General features: G+C 36.1%; 1 protein-coding gene across 3 annotated transcripts in view; it reads left to right on the plus strand.

The window, feature by feature from the left end:
• Positions 1-2,020: 2,020 nt before the first annotated feature.
• arid4b (AT-rich interaction domain 4B) overlaps positions 2,021-19,130 on the plus strand; it is an 87,633-nt gene continuing 70,523 nt past the window's right edge. For 2 of the 3 annotated variants that reach the window (XM_089116729.1, XM_089116730.1), the window contains exons 1-2: positions 2,021-2,233; positions 5,711-5,764. In XM_089116729.1, the coding sequence (XP_088972855.1) occupies positions 5,759-5,764 (6 nt within the window). In that variant the 5' untranslated portion in view covers positions 2,021-2,233; positions 5,711-5,758. The remainder of the gene's footprint in view (positions 2,234-5,710; positions 5,765-19,130) is intronic. The other variant, XM_089116731.1, reaches the window with a different exon arrangement.

Genomic DNA, 19,130 nt, shown 5'->3' on the forward strand with positions numbered 1-19,130 from the left:
AGTCATAAATGTAAAATACTGAATCAACTATTCTATTTAAAATGAAATTTTGATCACTTAGTTGAATAATTAAATAACTGATGACAGAAAAAGCAGAATCCCAGAAAAACATAAATACCTGTAGAAGAGAATTTGATATTTTCAGACGTTGTCTTTATCACTCTCAGTATACTTTGTGCATATGTAGTGTAAGTTTGTGTATGACACTGAATGCTGTTGTCGTTAATTTTACATTTTCGCAAGCCCCAATAGCTTTGAAATTTCTATACAATTATTACAATAATGTTGAAACTTGAAAAGTTGGTTATTTTATTTAAATAAGCATTTAGACACACTAAAAAATTACTCTTAAAAGTTACTCAATTTAATTGAGTAAATTTAAAAAGTACAGTGGTTCCACACAAGTAAATTATTTTATATCGAAGAGCTATTATCTAGTATAACAATTAATAACATATTAAATACTACAATCTTTATGCTCCTTCAGCTATATTTATTTGAAGATCAGTCCACTGCTTAACCAAATGCTCCACTCTTCTCCACAATGGTAACCCACTGTAATTTAAATGGTTCTAATTATTCCAATGTAATTGAACATTAAACACAATCACACACTATAAAGTCTTCCTCTTTTCTCGTTTTCTCAAAAACACAAAATAACACTTAATTTCAAAATGTATACTCTCTTAATTCAGCTATATGCAAAGCATGCAAAGGGAACTAACAAGCACCACCCAGTTTCAGTCACAACACAAATCATTCATCTAATCCAACACAAATGGATTAAGTAAATTTAAATTGTACATAATATTTAACCAGATTGAACACAATCAAATTAAGTTTGGTCCAAATGTATAGCAATTGTGTTGCTTAAGCTCATTTGAATTAAGAAATTTAAACAAGCAGCCAACATTTTTTTTTCTTTTTCTGTGCAATATAAAAGCATACCAGAACAGACTTTATGAAATACTATAACAGAAATTAAAGACTTTGCCTTTAGATTAACTTTATATTTTCTTATACCTGTCTGACTTCTAGCTCTGACACCACACAACTTTCTACTTTCTTCGCACATCATCTTCATCCAATACAATGTTGTTGTTTTTTTGGATCGTGAAAGTAAACCCTTTACATTAGTTTAACGATTGATAAGTATAGTCGAAAATTATAAAGGTTAAGTTAATTAAACGCAATACAATAGTGTTTTGGAGGAATATGTGTTACTTTAACAAAAAATATTTGGGTAAAAAGAACAGTGCCACAAAACCATTTTTTGAGTGCATTTTTATTGGTTTTAAATAATTACTACTTCAGTACATTGAATAAACAAAAATAAGAAAAATACATAAAAAACAGTGACAAACTTAAAAGCTAAATAAAAAACATGAGAATGTTTACAAAAGGAAACATATTTTAAAGCTTTTAAACAATGTTATATTATATATTTATGTAGTGTTGAAATTAAAATGTTTAAATAAAAACAAAGGCGTATTTTTCTATATTTACCTTTATGAATACTATCATTTAAAACATTTCCTTATGATAAGATTTGTCATAGGATAAAAACAAAACAAATAAAAGCACAGTTGAAAGCTGGGAGATACAGCTGAAAAAGAACAGAAATCTGAACAAAAAACAAACTGATTGAGAACAACTTTAAAAAAAATGTTTCAACATGCAAACACAAAATGTACAAAAGCGTTTAGACTTTTCCTCAGATTTAACTGTGTTCAAAGAGCATGCGCGAAGAGGTGGGCGGAGCCTGGAGATATTTCCCCACTGGCTGTTGAACTCTGGGAAATGTAGTTTACGTCATCATTGTGTGTTCTAACGTCGCAGCGACGACATAACGCGGGTGTCATGTTCAAAACATACAAGTCCCGAGTATCTTTGCGATTAAATTATCGCCGATACGGTTTCCCCCGATTTCACCATCCAATAGGAAACGAGCGGGGCGGTTGGTGCGCGCGCAGCAGCCAATGAGCGCGCGCGGTGTCCACAGTGGGCGGTTTGTGTGTATCCTTCAGTCCGTTTCAGACGCGAGGAGGAGGAGGAGGATTAAACACAGAGAAAACGAGTGCGATTGCGGAGCTATTTCGTCGGATTCGCATCCCGACACCTTCCCCTACATTTTCGGACGACGTTTCAAGCGTTGATCGTCGATGATTTTCCTCGATTGTCCAATGGATTACTAATTTAACGGAGCGACATCGCGATCCGTCGGATACATCAGGTAAGGACATCATGTTGACCAGATAAAGTCTTAATGGAGACGGAGATCGAAAGAAAACTACGCTGCGTCGAGCTTCACTGTTTAACTAAACGATCACTTGTTAAGATTATTCACGCGACGGCATTTGAATCGTTTACTTCTAATTTGACAGCGAGCGAGACGCGAAGCGCTGTCGATCAGAGGTTTTGTTAACCTTGTTTTCTCGCTGGCTGAAAGGTTTACGGCGTAAATAGTGCATCTAGACAGCGGGAGACCTTTCATTCGCCTTTATTAGTTTGTTAATAGTCGATGTTGCAGACTGGGCAACTTTGGGCTTCACTTGTATCGCCGTCAGCAGATGTTGTGTTGGAATTCGCGAAAAGACTCGACCACTTTCTTTTTGCTGCTCGGCATCAAACAGCTCATGGGGGAAACACTGCCTTGCTGGATCCCCTTACGTAAGGCTTTGTGCGATCGAAAGAGATATTTAAACTAAAAGCGTTAAAATTTCTTCTGAGTGCTTGAATTGTGATTATCTGCACAAAAATCGTAGCGAACTGGAATCGTTCACGCGCTCTTTAAAACTCTCGCGCACGAATGAATCAACAATCTTGCCGTTTTCGATTCCGTACGTTAAATTAGCGCCTATTTTCTGGAAATTATGCTTTTATTACGAGCTCCGACCATGATAAACCTCGTCGATGTACGGATCTTGTTGAGCGTGAGCAGAAATGGCTGGCTACTCGAGAAGAAAGCAGATTTTCATCTCTACCGTCGGGTAACTTAGTTGTCAACCCAGTTGTTATATTTGCCAAGATAATCGGTTGTATTTCGACGGTTAGTCTGAACGCGACAGTTATTGTTCGAACTGACAACATTGTCGTTAGGCTCGCGCGCAGCGACGCATTTGTTTCCCATTCAGTTGATGTCGAAAGAAAACAAGTCCGATTTCCCCGATCGCAAGCAAGTTGTACAAACCCTGTTTGGGCTTGACCTTGTACGGAAAGCTATTAGATCGTTCATTGTGTTGCACATAAACCGTCAGCATTTTGTAAGCCGAGCTTTGTCACCTCCATCTAAACGTCGAAAGCTGTCTCGTGTCAGTTTCTTTGTGATTTAGCTAACTGTCTAGTTTTCTCCATTCGGCTTTATTCGAAATGGCAATGTCGCTGTCGTCCCACTTCATCAAGTCAACACGGCTTGCAGTATTAAAGAGTGGGGGCGACATATTCCGTTCCCTTTGTATGTTCAAACCTGCTCTGAACGTCGCAATGATAAGAATGTCGATGTCAAGCGACTGCAGTTGTGTGGCTCAGAAATGGCGTCATAATGCTGTAGCGCAGTCGACATTATACGTGCACGCTCGGACTAACTGTAAAGCTACCTCACTCGTTTAACTTTCTCTAGTAGTTTAATAACTCTAGTTGTTTTACTCAATTGTATTGCTGACTCCTCAACTCAGTTCGCCTGTAGAAGCGCTTCTGTGGTGAACAAAAAAAATATATATAATCACGTTGATTTCGAAGTGACACGATTATTATATAAACGGCTGAAACACTTATGGCTTAAGGGTTTTGAAAGGAACTACCACAAATAAAATGTCCGCTATATCACTGAATATGTGTCTTTACAAATCACAACTCTCTGTGACAGCCACGGGCTCTGTAAACAGCTAAAAGAGTCAGGGGAGCGGTCCGTCCTGGTCTTAGCCAATAAGAAACGTGCTTCGTCCGTCAATCATTTTGTGCTGATATTGGTGTCCTGTATGTGGAGGGCGGGGTCTATCTATGGTATTGATGTGATGGGGGGGTTGTGTTAATTCAGTGACCAAGCGACTTTTAAACCTTAAAGGGTTAGTTCACACGAAAATGGAAATTATTCCCTAATTAACTCAACTTCAAGCTATTATAGCAGGTCTATATCATCATATATTACATTTTTACTCATTTATATGACGCTTTTATCCGAAGCGACTTACAATTGCTATACATGTCAGAGGTCGCACGCCTCTGGAGCAACTAGGGGTTCAGTGTCTTGCACATTGGTGTCTCACAGTGGATTCAAACCTGGGTCTCTCACACCAAAGGCATGTGTCTCATCCACTGCGCCATCACCACCCCTATGTATAACACAATCAGTTATATATTCAAAAATATCAAGCTTTATAAGGGGAACCCAAAAAAGTGTTATCCATCCATCATAAAAGTAAACCATTTGACCCCAGAGGTTAATAAAGGCCTTCTGAAGCGAAGCAATGCGCTTTTGTACAAAAAAAGTCCATATTTATAACTTTATGAACTATAATCACTATATTCCGGTAAAGGCTGTACAGAAGTCTAGTTCCGGCAGAAGGGTGACCGCTGACCCGATGCATGACGTATTGACGAAGGTGTAAGTGCAGAGGATAGAGCAAAAAAACACACCGGCCACAAATTAGTTTGAAGTTTGAACCGCTAGAGGCCCCATTATCGCTCTGAATATTGAAGAATTTTGAAACTTTATTGTAAAGTGTTATCAAAGAATAATGTAAATTAGACTAAGCTACATCTTTATCTTAAATCAAATCATTATTGCTATGATTCGTTATAGTAATTAATTAACATCATGGCTGATTGACTTTTGTAATTGATTTGAAAATATATTGTGTGTTTCTTGTTGGTCTATATTGTCTGTGCACTACTTCTGAAAATATTAATTTTAGTCTCAAATGTATTCGATTTGGAGCGAGGTTGAGTAAAAGTGTGTTAGAAGCGTCTTACATGCAGCATAATGTTCTCGACCTCCAGGATGAAGTATATCTCCAGCTGCAGGCGTCTGTGTCTCCCGGTTCTGAAGCACAGTTCGCTTCCACTGCAATAATAAAAACATGTAGCTGCCATCAACTGGTTGCAAATAATAAATAGTCATTTATTTGAGACATTTATCACTAACTAGAAATACTAGGGATATCGCAATACAAAAATGCAACATTATGGATAGTGACAATATTTATTGTGTATGGTTCACCCAAAATAAAAATGACTGGCACTTTTCCATTAGCAGTACATTAGCGACTCGGATGCACAGGTCTAATATAATGATTCGCATCCGTATTCTTTCTCAGTTGTTTACGTTCAGGTAAGCCATAAGCAACTGTGTAAACTTTCTTTTCCTCTTATACTGCCATAAAAAGTAAAGTTGTGTTTATAAGCGCACATTCTGTCTGCAGTTTTTGTCTTTTGCAGGTGGCATGATTTCACAAATCTAAAGTTAGACCATTCTGTTCTTGTTTTAAATCTTAAAATTATGCAATTGAATTCAAATCAAAAGCAACTGCTCGTGTTTGTTTGGATTTTCATCTCTGTAGCCATTTGAAATCAGAGCCAATCATTGCATTTTAAAGTCTTAGTTTTCCTGTTATAGAGCAAATAAATTAGCTGCCCTAAACAAAGAAAAAAAGATCGGTCCATCACGAACTGTCCTAGTGTTTCATTATAAATATGTGTTCATGTGTTTCAGCTGAAGACCTGAAAGCGAGTTCACTCAAGAGGATCACCGTGGACGGAGATGAAGGTAATGCTCCTGAACTTTGATGAAATGAAAGATGAAATGCTTGAGGTCAGATGAATAGTTAAAGAATATGCTGAATTGCCGAGTTCACTTGTCTACAGAGATTGGTTTACATCACAGCCCGACAAAACCATGGGTTTCTACTTGCTTTTGTCATTTGGTTCCAGTTTGTATTGGGAGAGACATTCTCATTTTGTATTTTTGTGTTTTTAAGTGCATTAAGTCATTAGTATTCTTGCTCTGTTTTCTTGGAGGTGGAAGATGTGAATGTGTGCTGAGTTGTATTTTATCGACTTTATGCTGCAAGCTTGAAATTTGATATCATGGGGTTTATAAGATGCTCGTTCTTTGCTTGTTTTTAAAGTTTAAGCATTACTATTTTTTTGGTAATGCATTTTAAACAACATTTTTATTGGGTGTCGATCTGCTGTTTTTGTTTATACAAGAATATTTCCTTTGTTTAGCACTGAATCCATTTCAATGGTCACGGTGTTGAATTTTGCATAAGAATTTTAAGTGCAGCCATGTTCCCATAGACGTGCTGCTCTCCGGCAACTTCCCTGCTCGGTACAGAAAACATGAACGCTTTGCTTCCTGATTTTCTTTTGGTCTGTTTCTAGCTATAAATTCTTCATTGTAGGAAATTTAATACCAGTCAGCTCTTCGGTTGTTTTCAATTTAAAACATTTATGCTTTTGTTTCCATGGTTACTAGCGATCAGATCGTTGCCTGTAAATTCAAAGTGAGGTTCTGTAAGTGTACTTAATGTATATCATATTGATTAAACTAGGTTAAGTTACAAGGGGCTGTGTAAGGAAAAGAATAGTCCAGTGGATGGCGAAAGCAATGTTGAGGTTAAAGCATGCTTTGTCAGGGCAAGAATTTATAATTTTAGAAAATTTTAGATTTTGAATTGAATTTTGTTTCAATATGTGTTAATCTGAGCCCATGATCAATGAACTCCACATTTGAGCCAGACCGATATATCGTCCGGCCGATATTATCGGCCGATATTAGGCATTTTCCAAAATATCGGTATCGGCAGTTATAATGGCCGATAAATGAATATTTAAAAAAATAAAATAAAAACAGACGAAACACGCTTCAATCATCTCTCCTTGGTCTGTTATATTGAAAATGTATGTTTTACAATTTGCAGTATGATGTTATCTATTGTTAAATTATGGCTCATCATAGACTAGCTAACCACAAAGCTAGCTAATGCCACTATCATCAGTGGAAGACCGCTAACGTTAACATTAATGAGCTTGGAAACCACAAAGAACTTTTTCTGCCTAAATAAAGTAATGATTACTGTATTTATAACTAACATATCTCTAGTTATAGTCCCTGCATTGTAAAATGTAAGTTATACTTGCGAGGAGTGAACATTTAGACATAGAGAAAAAGTATCAAACGTATCTTGTGCAGAAAAGTTAGCTTTTCTTTTACACGTGTGTGAAGTCCAACAATATTTAATTAAAAATAAAAATATCGGCCGATATATCGGATTTTAAAACCCAAAAATATTTGTATTGGTATCGGCCTTCAGAATCCTTTATCGGTCGGGCTCTACTCCACATGGATCCTTCACAGAAACAGTTAAGTAAATAAAATAGAATATAGTTACAAATGACATAAACAATGCTTTAAGTTTTTCAATCAAATGTAATCTATCAATCAAATGTAAAATACTCATTGCATACATAGTCCTCCTCACTGAGTAAATAAATACAGGCGAATCCTTACAATTAAAGTTACCAAAGTTATTCAGTCAAGAGCAGTGAGTGACTTTCTTGTTTGACTAACATTAAAGCTACACTGTGTAACTAATTTAGTTTATTCTTAGCTAAAAACACTTAGTTCTCTCAAAAGTATATGTTCTCATTAATTAATATTTAGTTTGTTCAAGTAATAAAGTATTCTCGTGAGTGTATAATATGCCATTGAAAATACATACGGGTAAGGGGTTCTAATGTCGGTCGCCATCTTGCCAAAGAGGGACATACCCGTTAATTAAAGCTTCGCCTTTCGCGTTTACGTTTGAGTTATCACTCATGGACGAGGTCGAACTGGAAACCATGTTAATCTTGGACTACATTGGCCACCGTAGGAGTTAAAATGAAATCGGAATTGTGAGGAACAGAAACTAATATTCACTGGATGGTCCTATATCTTTACACCACTAGATGGGGGTAAAAATCACACAGTGTAGCTTAGGTTGCTGTCACTTTAAGACCGAATGCATTGATGTAATATACTGTTACACATGATTTTTATTTCTCAACTGTTTACATAAGAAATAACTACATGTGAGAGAAGAAAGAGCACAGCTGGTCTTGGTGTATCGACTGGGACCATTTCAGCTTTGACAACACTAAAGTGCATCATGCAGCCTAAAAGCCCACTGTGTACATGCATTACGCTGAGGACTGGCTTCAGTCTTCGACAGCGCTCAGATAAAAATTCATGGCAGGGACATGGAGGTGCAGTGGCCACTGAGTCACGCACCATTAGCAAACTCCAACACTTTTAGCTTCCACCCCTGTAACATATGGTCATGCCCAGCAGCGGGGAGGACAGCATGAAGATTATCACTGAGATCCAGCATGCACTAGTGGTCAAGTCGGTGGCGGCACTCGGATTCTCTGTTGGCTGTGGTTGTTGTTATCTGTTATTTGAATGACTCTCTGTGTGTGTGTGTGTTTGGTACAATGAGATTTAACCATCTGCTCCATTGACTGACTGTGAGTTTGAGGACTAACCTGAGGCTCTTATTATTCACATAGTTCATCAAGCTGCTCATTTGACTGTGAACTTTTACTGCTCTGTTAGTAATCTTACTAATCTTTTAGTATTATATCTGGGAAGAGAAGGCTGTCTAATGGTCTTGCTTACATCGTTTCTCACACACTAGAGAGTAGTCGGAGTACATTAGCCGCATCAACACTTGTGTTCAGTGTCACGGCCAGCTCGTTTCATAAGAGGGATCATCACACACCAGCGTTTAATGAATACAAGATGTTGTATTATTTTAAACAAATTCATTAATAAACCAAATTACATAAGTCTATGGAAAGTAAAAAAACAAACAAATGAAATAACCGTAACAAAATCTTCAAGCTACGCATGATGTATGAAATGTAAAAGGAGTAGGGCTGTCAAACGTTTAATCGAATCCACAATAAAAGTTTGTGTGTACATAAATATATAATATATTTAAGAATATATATATATATATATTAGGGGTGGCACGGTACATGAAAAAACACCCGAACCGTTCGGTTCGCTTGTCTCGGTTCGGAGCGTGTGTGCGTCTCACGGTTCGACGCATGCGCAATGTAACTTCGTGCCCGTATGTGACGTGTGTTTTCTTTTCGCGCGACATAAACGTGTTCGACTTGGACCGGCGCTGCACAGAGCGATCGGTGAATATCAAACTAGCGCGAGTCGGCTCCGTATGCATTCATCACTTTCGCGGTATTTGATGTCATTACCGATCGCTCTGTGCAGCGCCGGTTCAAGTTAGTAAACAAGCCAGTAAAAGTGGAGTATGGAGCGCTGCAGGTCACGGCACGCGGAGAAATGGCAAGTGGGAGAGATGAGGGAGTTGGAGGATGCGCCAGCGTCGTATAAGTCTATGGTATAAGTCCGGTGTGTGGGAACATTTTGGATTTCATGTTATGATATTTTAATATAACGCTACAGTGGCACTTTATGTATAGATAAGAGCTTCAGTCATACGTTTCCAAACCCTGCACTTTCATTTTAAGTGGAAAAAAGGTACCCTCACATTTTGGGAATAGAAGCATTGTTGATACTGTTTTTGTGTTGAGGCTGAACTTAAATTTCACTTTATGTTTATGGCCTTTCCTATTGCTATAGCTTAACAATCTATAGGCAATGAGGTTTCATGTATATTGACATTTAAAAGACAGTGTTTTAAGAGTTCCTCTCTTTTTCTTTTAAAAGATAGAATTTTGGTAAGAGCTACAAAAGTTAGCAGTTGATACATGAAAGTTAATTTCTTTGTGTAAATAAGATTTATGTGATAAAAATGCACATGTTCTTGTAGAGATAGTGATACACATTCTCCTTTTTTTGCCAAATAAACAAAAAGCATGTCAATGTCTTCTCTCTTGCTGTATCTAAATCTCACCTAGCTTTCCTCTGAGATAGTCCCAAAATGTGCTTAAAGTCAAAGAGTCAAATTCAGTTTGTGCATGATTGCATGAATATAATATATATTTTTTTAATACTGTATCCTAAAGTGTGGATAATTAAGCGATATATCACATGTTGAAGTACATTTCTTGAGTGTTAAGATTAAAAGAAAAAATAACAAGAACCGTACAGAACCGAAAACCGTGACCCTAAAACCGTGATACAAACCGAACCGTGGGTTTTGTGAACCGTGCCACCCCTAATATATATATATATATATATATATATATATATATATATATAAAAATTAGGGATTCACTGATAGGACAATTTTGGCCGATACCGATAATTCTTTATATTTGAAAGCCGATAACCGATATATTGGCCGATAAATCTAAATCCAAATTTTTAGACAATTTTTAAAAGAGCCTGATTACATAAAAGTCTCCTCATTAAAAGTCAAGATACAAACACAATTATGATGTTCTTATTTTAATATTGTGTAGCCGATATGACAGACTCGCGCTGCACAATTTGCACTTTAACTGGATTTTCCTTTTTTAAAGTGATTTCAATCATATTTCAAGCAATTTAAAAGCATCATGTTGAACAGTGCACATCTAAAGTGCCTCAGCTGAAGGAAATAATACATTAGTTATCGGCTTTTAGATATTGGCTAAATGTTCTTGGGCCGATAACGATAACATTAAAAATTATCATTTATCGGCAGATACCGATAATGTGGCCGATATATCGTGTATCCCTAAAAAAAATTTAAAAAATATATTATTTATATATAATATAAATTACATATAATCTACATGCAGTATATACATGAAAATATTTCTTAAATATATACAAGCATGTGTGTGTATTTAATAAATACACACACATGCTTGTATATGTTTAAGATATATTTAAGTATATATTTATATATTTATGTGGGTGCACTGTGTATAATTATTTTATATATAAATACTATTTATTAAATTATAATTATACACAGTGCACCCACATAAATTATGTAAACACAGACTTTTATTTTGGTTGCGATTAATCGTTTGAAAGCCCTAATAAGGAGGATGGAAAGAAAATAAATCAGTGAGATGTTGCATCATGGCGGAGAGCTGCTCCTGAGAGAAACTAACCTCGATCAACTTATCTACTGCATCCCCCTAATTATCAATTAACATGAGGAGTGAGGATGCCAAATTACAAGCATTCCCATGATCGATCGTCCATTACCAGTTCAATACAAATCGTCCATTTGAATGAATCAATGAATGGATTAATCATTAACCTTTAATGCTGTGAGATGGTCTACTGCAGTGGCATCTAGTCGCCGGCGTGCGCCAATGCTTCCCCAAACTAATGAAAAGCTTTTTTTAGTCTCAATTAAAGGCGAGTTGCAGGATTGTAAAATGAATCGGTGTGATTTATGGTCATTTGATCAAATTAACCAAGTGTGCCGTTGTTACGTTTGTGATCATGTTACGTTAAATGCTGGTTATTAGGGTTATAATGATTTTACCATCGATATTGCCATGTGTAGGGGTCGTAGTTGATCCGTACAGACCAGGAACCAAGCTTCGAAACGGACGTGATTCTCGGCTTAAATGCAAAGTTTTTTTTGCATGTGGTTTAGGTTAAAAATCAAGTGATTTTAAACCAGACAGCGCAGAGTGCACGTGAACACCGGATTCCCGTCTCTTCTGCCTCTGTTTGTTCTTGAACAGAAAAATACACACAATTATTTCAAAATGCCTGCCTTTGCAAATATCCTCAAAGACAATGCATGTGTATCCCATTGGATCTGTAGGCCTATATTTATTTACATATTTTATGCATGTTATTTTACATTTAATTATCCAATTTACGTAATTGAATATTGTTAGACTTCCCTGAAAACCATAAAGCACTGCTTATGTCATTTGTATCCTTGTTCTAGTGTATTAACCTGTGCTTGTAATTTGTTCATTATTTTCTATGCAGATTCAATTCTAGAATGATCAATTCTTTCCAAATAGAGCTATTTAAATCATCTAGTGAAACGGTTTTCATATTGCATATGTATCGAAGAAATACAAAATATCATAATATCAGTTTTTTCCAATATCATGCATCCCGAATTCAAATGTAATGTATGTACAGATTATTTCACAGACTCAGAAAGTGACATAAAATGTAAACCTTGTAAACAATCCTTTATTTTCAGGCCAACTGTTGACTCTTGGACTCATAGTTGGCAATTTAAGCCGTTTTAAATCCACTATGCATCAGATGTTTAGACTGGGCGTTTCACTGGTGTGCCACCCGACCAGTTAATGGCAGTAGGAAATGATTGGACTGTCTAAAACTCAATGAGATCTCTGGTCAGTTGAGTGAGCACTACTGGTTGTTGCGTGTAATTATATCACATTACATCACATCCTCCGTTAGATGAACGCTGTGAGGAAGACATGGTGTGTGTGCTGATTTTGAGATGGTCATATCAGACACGTCCCTCCCGCTGACATCATAATACAAAAGAAATGTCAGACAGGAGCGCTGTTTATCTCACAGTCCTACTCCGTGGAGTGTGTTAACATCCGTCTGGATGTGTTGATGTCTCCCATCTCCATTCTGAGGAGCGTTTCATTTCACCTTGTGGCAAGAAGTGCTGACATCGAAGTTGCCTCGAAACGAAACAGCCTGCGCTGCGGAGAAATGATGATTGCAAATGGTGTATTTAACGGTTTTTGGCTCTCAGGTATGCAAATGTAAATAAAACATCTCGGACTACAAAAACGCCTGAGATACGAGTTTAGGCTGAATTGCAGTTCCTGAAAACGAATGTAATTTTTTACTTTAGTATTATTTACATAAAGTTATTTTAGTATTATTTATTTACTATAATAGTATTCATATTTTATATTTTTGGTTTTCATTTTAGTTTTAGTATTTTTTTTCTTTTTTCATTATTTATTTTCTTATTTTAGTATTTCTATTTAACTTCAATTTATATATTTTTCATTTTTAGTCATTTTGGTACTTTTTTCACTTATTAATTGCACAGTTATTCAACACTTTTAATTTAAAATTACTATAATAGTATTAATATTTTGAATTGGCTTTTATTTTTATATTTTTGGTTTTCATTTTGATTTGGTTTTAGTTTTAGTATTTTTTTTTCTTCTTTTTTCATTATACATTTTCTTATTTTAGTATTTCTATTTAACTTTAATTTATATATTTTGAGTAATTTTAGTACTTTTTTCACAGTTCATCAACACTTTTAATGTAAAATTTTCTTTAAAAAGTTAGATTTGAATTTCAGCTTTATTTCAATTTACAAAAGCTATTTGTTTTTAGTTTTAGTTAACAATAACAGCTCTAATAGTATTGGCTCAGATCCCTTTTTTTATTTTTGTGCATTTTTTTTACCCATTGATCCCCAGTCACTAATTTTCTAATCATATAGAATAATGTAAATATACAATAAAATAAAAAGCAAAGGTATTCTAGAAATGTCTCCAAATTGTTTCTGCAAACGTTGCAAAATAAATAATTATTGCACTCGTGTTTTTTCCCCTCTTTTTCCTGCATGTAAGATCAGCAATAGCAGACTACAGTTTAAAGAACTGAACGGCACAACAAAGAGAGGCTTAAGCTGGGCTATTTCCTACTGTTAGGTCGGTCTTGAAGTTTAATTCTTCCTTATTCCCCTGGATGTCTCATTGCTGGGCGAATAAGCCTAGTCATGGTTAGGTAAGAGCATTGTTTGGTTCTTGCTTTGAGATTTAGTCCCAGGCTGGAACAGCTCTAGTGATTGCATTGGCGAGGTTTGTCTTTGTGTTCGCCGTCGCTCCTCGTCTCTCGATCCATCAGATTGACCTATTTTGAGGAGGGTGATTTAGGGTTGGTGGAGAGACGGACATCTCTCGGCTGTTTCTATTTATAAAGTATGACACAGAAGACTGCCAGCGATGAAGACTAGAGCGACCTGTTCCTGACCCCTTCCTCTGTGGCGACTGACACCCGTCTCAAATCCAGTGCTTTCAAGCCACGCCATCAAAAACACTTTTCAGTGACTAAAGGATATATATTTTCTGCTCGGAGAACTAGTAAGGTAGTTTATCTGGATTTTTCATAGCATTGCTCATACAATATTTAGTTATTATAACATTACAGTTATTTTAGTATTATTTTGTATAATATTTATATATATATTATTTTAAGTTTTTGTCATTTTGTTGTATTTTTAAATATTTTTGTTTAGCTTTAATTTAGATTTATTTCAGTTTTAGTTAATACTGAAATAGGGATGCGCGATATATCGGCCAGCATATCGGTATCAGCCGATATATGTTCATTTTTAATGTTATCATTAACGGCCCTATAAGACAATTTGACTGATATATTAAAGCCGATAAATAATGGACTTTTTTTCATTCAGCTACAAAATGATGTTTAACATGGTTTTGAATTGCTTGAAATATATGATTGTAATCACTTCATAAAGGCAACGTAAAATTATAATTTTATAATTGTGTTCTTGGGACTTGGCTTAATGGTGAGACTTTAGTTTTTGTAATCAGGCTCTCAAAAATTATATAAAAATTTGGATTTAGTTTTATCATCCAATGTATCGGTTATCGGCGTTCATATTTAAAGACTTATCGGTATCGGCCAACGGTTTTTTTATATCGGTGCATCCCTATACTTAAACTTATTTATTTTTATTAAACTTAATTATTATTATTGTTTACAAAATATATTAGCACTGTAAGAAAATGAATATAATAATTTATTTTACTTTACAACTGTAAAATTACATTACTAAAATGCATAGCCGTCTTAATTTTCAAACATTAATCCATCAAACATTTATTTTGACGGTAAACCACAGGTGTCCCTTAAATCTGCTTTTTTTTTTTGTTAAGTGCTTCTCATTACAAATGTGTTTATGTTTGATCCATGAGTGCAGAGTTATTGATTTGGCATCAAGATTGCGTAATAGAGCACGAGTAACTGAATTTGAGCGAAACGTTGTTGCATAACGGATAAAAAGGGTAATTTCTGCACGCATGTTTTAAATCTCTGGTGTATTTCTGTCTCTTAGCTGGTGTTTTTGTCCCCAGCCCTGGTGAACGTGTAACCCTTCCCTCCAGCACTGTTGATCAAACGCTGATGAACGAATGTGAAGAGGCGTCCCGCTGCTACAGAGCGTCTGCTGGTAATTTCGACCTCTGGGAGATGAGGTCGTGATTCATTGAAACTGAACGGATTTTGATATGTTTGCTTGTGATGGTGGGAGGCATGTTTGACAGATTTTGTGGTTCAAAGGAAGCTGTCTGGCCTTGAGTACTTGTTAATCGCCATGTTTGATGTCGAAGCCAGAGGCAGACTTAACCGAACTCAACTGTGGATTATTGAAGCAGCCCAACACCGTTCCCGCATGGTCATGACAACGTTTTTTTTTTTTTTTTAACGTTTCTTTTCTTTTGTAACTTTAGAAAAGGACATTCAAGATCCAGAATTTTGTAACTAAAAGATCAGTGCACATTCTGTATTAATATAGTCTACATTCCAGTTGAAAACCTACAGTAACTGAGCTATATTGACAGAATATTTATATTCTAGAATCTATGTTTAAACTAATTGTTAATAAATTAAATTGTGTATTAAAATCCCTCTGTGGTGAAAATCGAGTTTTTAATGTTATTTATATGTCTATGTGGTGTTTTTACAAACCATGTGTAAGTTCATAAGTGGACAGAAACTGCAGTGAACCAAAACACGACGTCACAAACGACCTTGTAACCAATCAGATCAACGTGTGATCGTCAACCAGTGGATCTCTGAGCTGAGTGAGTGAGTGAGTGGAGGCGGGGCTCATTTGCATAGTCATAGAACCGTGCATACTAAATGAGGCAAGGGTGTTGAGTTACATTCAAGATATTTGAAGGCATAAGGCACAAAAAATATGCTTAAATACCCTGGAAACAAAGATGGAGTTCTCAAGGTGAATGCATACCTTCACTCTAGGGGTCTAACGACTAAAAATTAAGTCATGAATCTTGGTGCGTCTCTAGAGTCAGACCTTAGTTTCAGTAGTCATGTCAAAGCAATCTGAAAAATAGTGCAAGAATTACATACTTTGTTTCCAGTTAAGACTTTAGGCTTTTATCTCCAGCAGGGTGGATTATTGTAATGAACTCCTCGCTGGCCTTCCTAAAAACACGATAAGACCGTACAAAACGCAGAGCAGAACCTGAACAAATGAACACATCACACCAGTCCTCAGGTCGTTACACTGGCTCCCAGTTACATTTGGGATTATTACTGGTACATAAATCATTCAATGGGCTCGGACCTCAATATATTGCAGACATTCACATCAACTAGAAACACCAATACTCTACGCATGGAGAGTCTGCTTTTAGCTATTATGCTGGATCAGCTTCCAGATGAGATCAGATGTGCTCCTACAGTCACATTATTTTTTAGAAATTATTTGGCCCGCCCCAGCCCGCACCACACCACTGTCTATTTTTACAACCCGCCCCGCACCGCACCCGCAACCGTTAAATAGACATAGTAGCTACTAGGCATTGTAATGTAAATGAAAACAGCCTTTATTTCAGCCTGAAAGTGCTTGGAAACATCGCCCTGTAAACTGGCAACAACAGACGATTATGAATATGAACCATAAATCAGGTCATATTAATAAACATTTTCAACTTTTACAAAGCAGCATTTGTATTCATCTAATAGGCTAAACCATTTTTTTATTTCTTAGACCCCCACAAATATGTCTTGACATGCTGGAAGTGCCCGTTTTGTGGCGCTACTGTCTATTTTTCAGACGAGTTGCACTTCAGGTAGCCGAGATTACTGTTGTCTCCTGCTGCAACTACTTCTCATCGACATATACACTAGACCTCACCTGGGGGTTCTAAGCATGCGTCAAAACCACCGCCATCTTGGAACAGGGGTCTTGTCATAGGACCCAGATAGCAAACTGACATTGAATCAACGTGGAAATATGACATCGAAACAACGTTGATCTGACATTGTTTTGCTCATCGAATTAACGTTGAACCAACGTCAGACGCGTCATTCTTTCAAAACTAACGGAAAATCAACTTGAAATCAACGCGTTGTTTCAACGTTATGAAAGCAAACCAATTTTCGATTTCATTTAGCTTTGAAGAATGCCGCGTCTGACGTTGGTTCAACGTTAATTCGATGAGCAAATCAACGTTGTTTCAATGTCAGGAGAGACGTCGTTTCCACGTTGATTCAATGTCAGTTTGCTGTCTGGGGAAGTAGCTAGTAACGCTGCTATCTCTGCCTTTACTTCGAATTCATTGATGGTGGCGGACTTTTGTGCAGCGTATGAAGTTCACGGATGAAATCTGAACTAGGAAGAATGTTTAAAAAAAAAATTAAAAAAAAAATTTTTCTTTCTGTAATCAATGATAAATACATGTCTGACCGTTAGAACAAACCAAAAAAACAAGAAAAATCGCATTCATGATGATTTATGGTGATTTTATTTGCGTTAGACCTGTGTCTACTACATTGAGGCTGATGCATTAAAGCGGAGGGGCTCCCCTGTTTCAAGATGGCGGCTCTATTGACGCAATCGTTCTAATGAACTGCCGTATCCAAGGTGAGGTCTAGTGTATATGTCTATGACTACTTCTGAGAACCGCTCCCAAACATTAGATTTAGCAGCCTGACCTTTTTTTTCTTTTAATCATGTATATTCCCGACCTCAATTTCTCCCGCACCTCGTCTTCCATCTTCATTTTTATTTCTCCGTTGTTGTTGTCGAGGCTGTCGCGTCTGTCGGCGGGAGCTGCTTGACGCGGCGCTTTCATGACGTGTCACGTGACACCAAAGGTTTGGGAACCTCACGCAAGTTACGTTGCTATGGCAATCGTATTGTAACCTTATAAAATATGAAAATAGACATTCCCAAATATTTAATATAGGCTGGAAATTGCACGCAACATACATGGATAAAAAAAAATATTGAATATAAACTTCATTATTTTATTTCATTATTTATTTTTTGATGAACGTTATTCATTATTTTATGTTAAGCACTTTGAATTACCATTCTGTATGACATACCTCGCCTAAATATGTCATTTTGGTGATCAAATGTGAGTTTTAAAGAACAAAATTATTTATTTATCTTAAAGGATATTAAAAACACTACATAGACATATAAACTAGAGCCCGACCGATAAAGGATTTTGAAGGCCGAAACAAATATTTTTTGGTTTTAGAATCCGATATGTCGGCCGATATTTTTTTTTTATTTCACAAAGGCGCAACAAAACATTAACAGATTTCCCTAACATTAGTTATTTATGAGTTTTAACCAAAATAATATAATAATGCATTTTAAAAAGAAACTTTCTAAAAGTTTCTTTTATTGTCACAACAGAACAGACTGATGATAGTGGCATTAGTTAGCTTTATGGTTAGCTAGTCTATGATGAACCATAATTTAGCAATGGATTACGTCATACTTTTAAATTTTCAATATAACTGGCCAAGGAAACTTCCGCCGGCCACAAATTTTGTCATGCTTATTTGAGTTAAGAGAACTGATGGGGATGTTCTTTTAATTGTTACTCAAGCAATGTATGTCTCGTGACCAACTCAACGAGTGTTCCCAACAGGGACGGTGTAGAGCGCCCTCTGGTGGACAAACTATACAACACTCATGACATGGTTCAAGCGTGTTTGTACGTTTTTATTTTATTTTTGAAATATTCATTAATCGGCCATTATAACTGCCAATACCGATAGTTTGGAAAATGCCTAATATCGGCCGATAATATCGGCCTGCCTCTAATATAAACAACATTAAAAACAATACGTGTAACTACTTGCTAATACTTTTATGCATTATGTTTATAGTCCTTTGAGTTATATATAGATTTACATTTTTTATTTTGGTGCCATTTATTGATTTGCTGTTCCACATGAGTATTATTTTTGACTCCAAAGGCAGATTTTTTTCTTTTTTAAAAGCTTTTTACAATTTCATTAATTTTATTCCCTCACGTCACATGTGCCACTTGATGAGTGTTCATTTTGGACAGTTTTATTTATATATGTTGGGATAGTGTTGTCAAAAAACTCGGTACTTCGGTACCAAGTCGGTACTAAAAAAAAAAAATGTTACGGTACCAGCTTTTCT

The sequence above is a fragment of the Pimephales promelas genome, chromosome 11, assembly GCF_988280905.1.
Source record: "Pimephales promelas chromosome 11, fPimPro1.hap1.1, whole genome shotgun sequence".
Classification (NCBI taxonomy): Eukaryota; Metazoa; Chordata; class Actinopteri; order Cypriniformes; family Leuciscidae; genus Pimephales; species Pimephales promelas.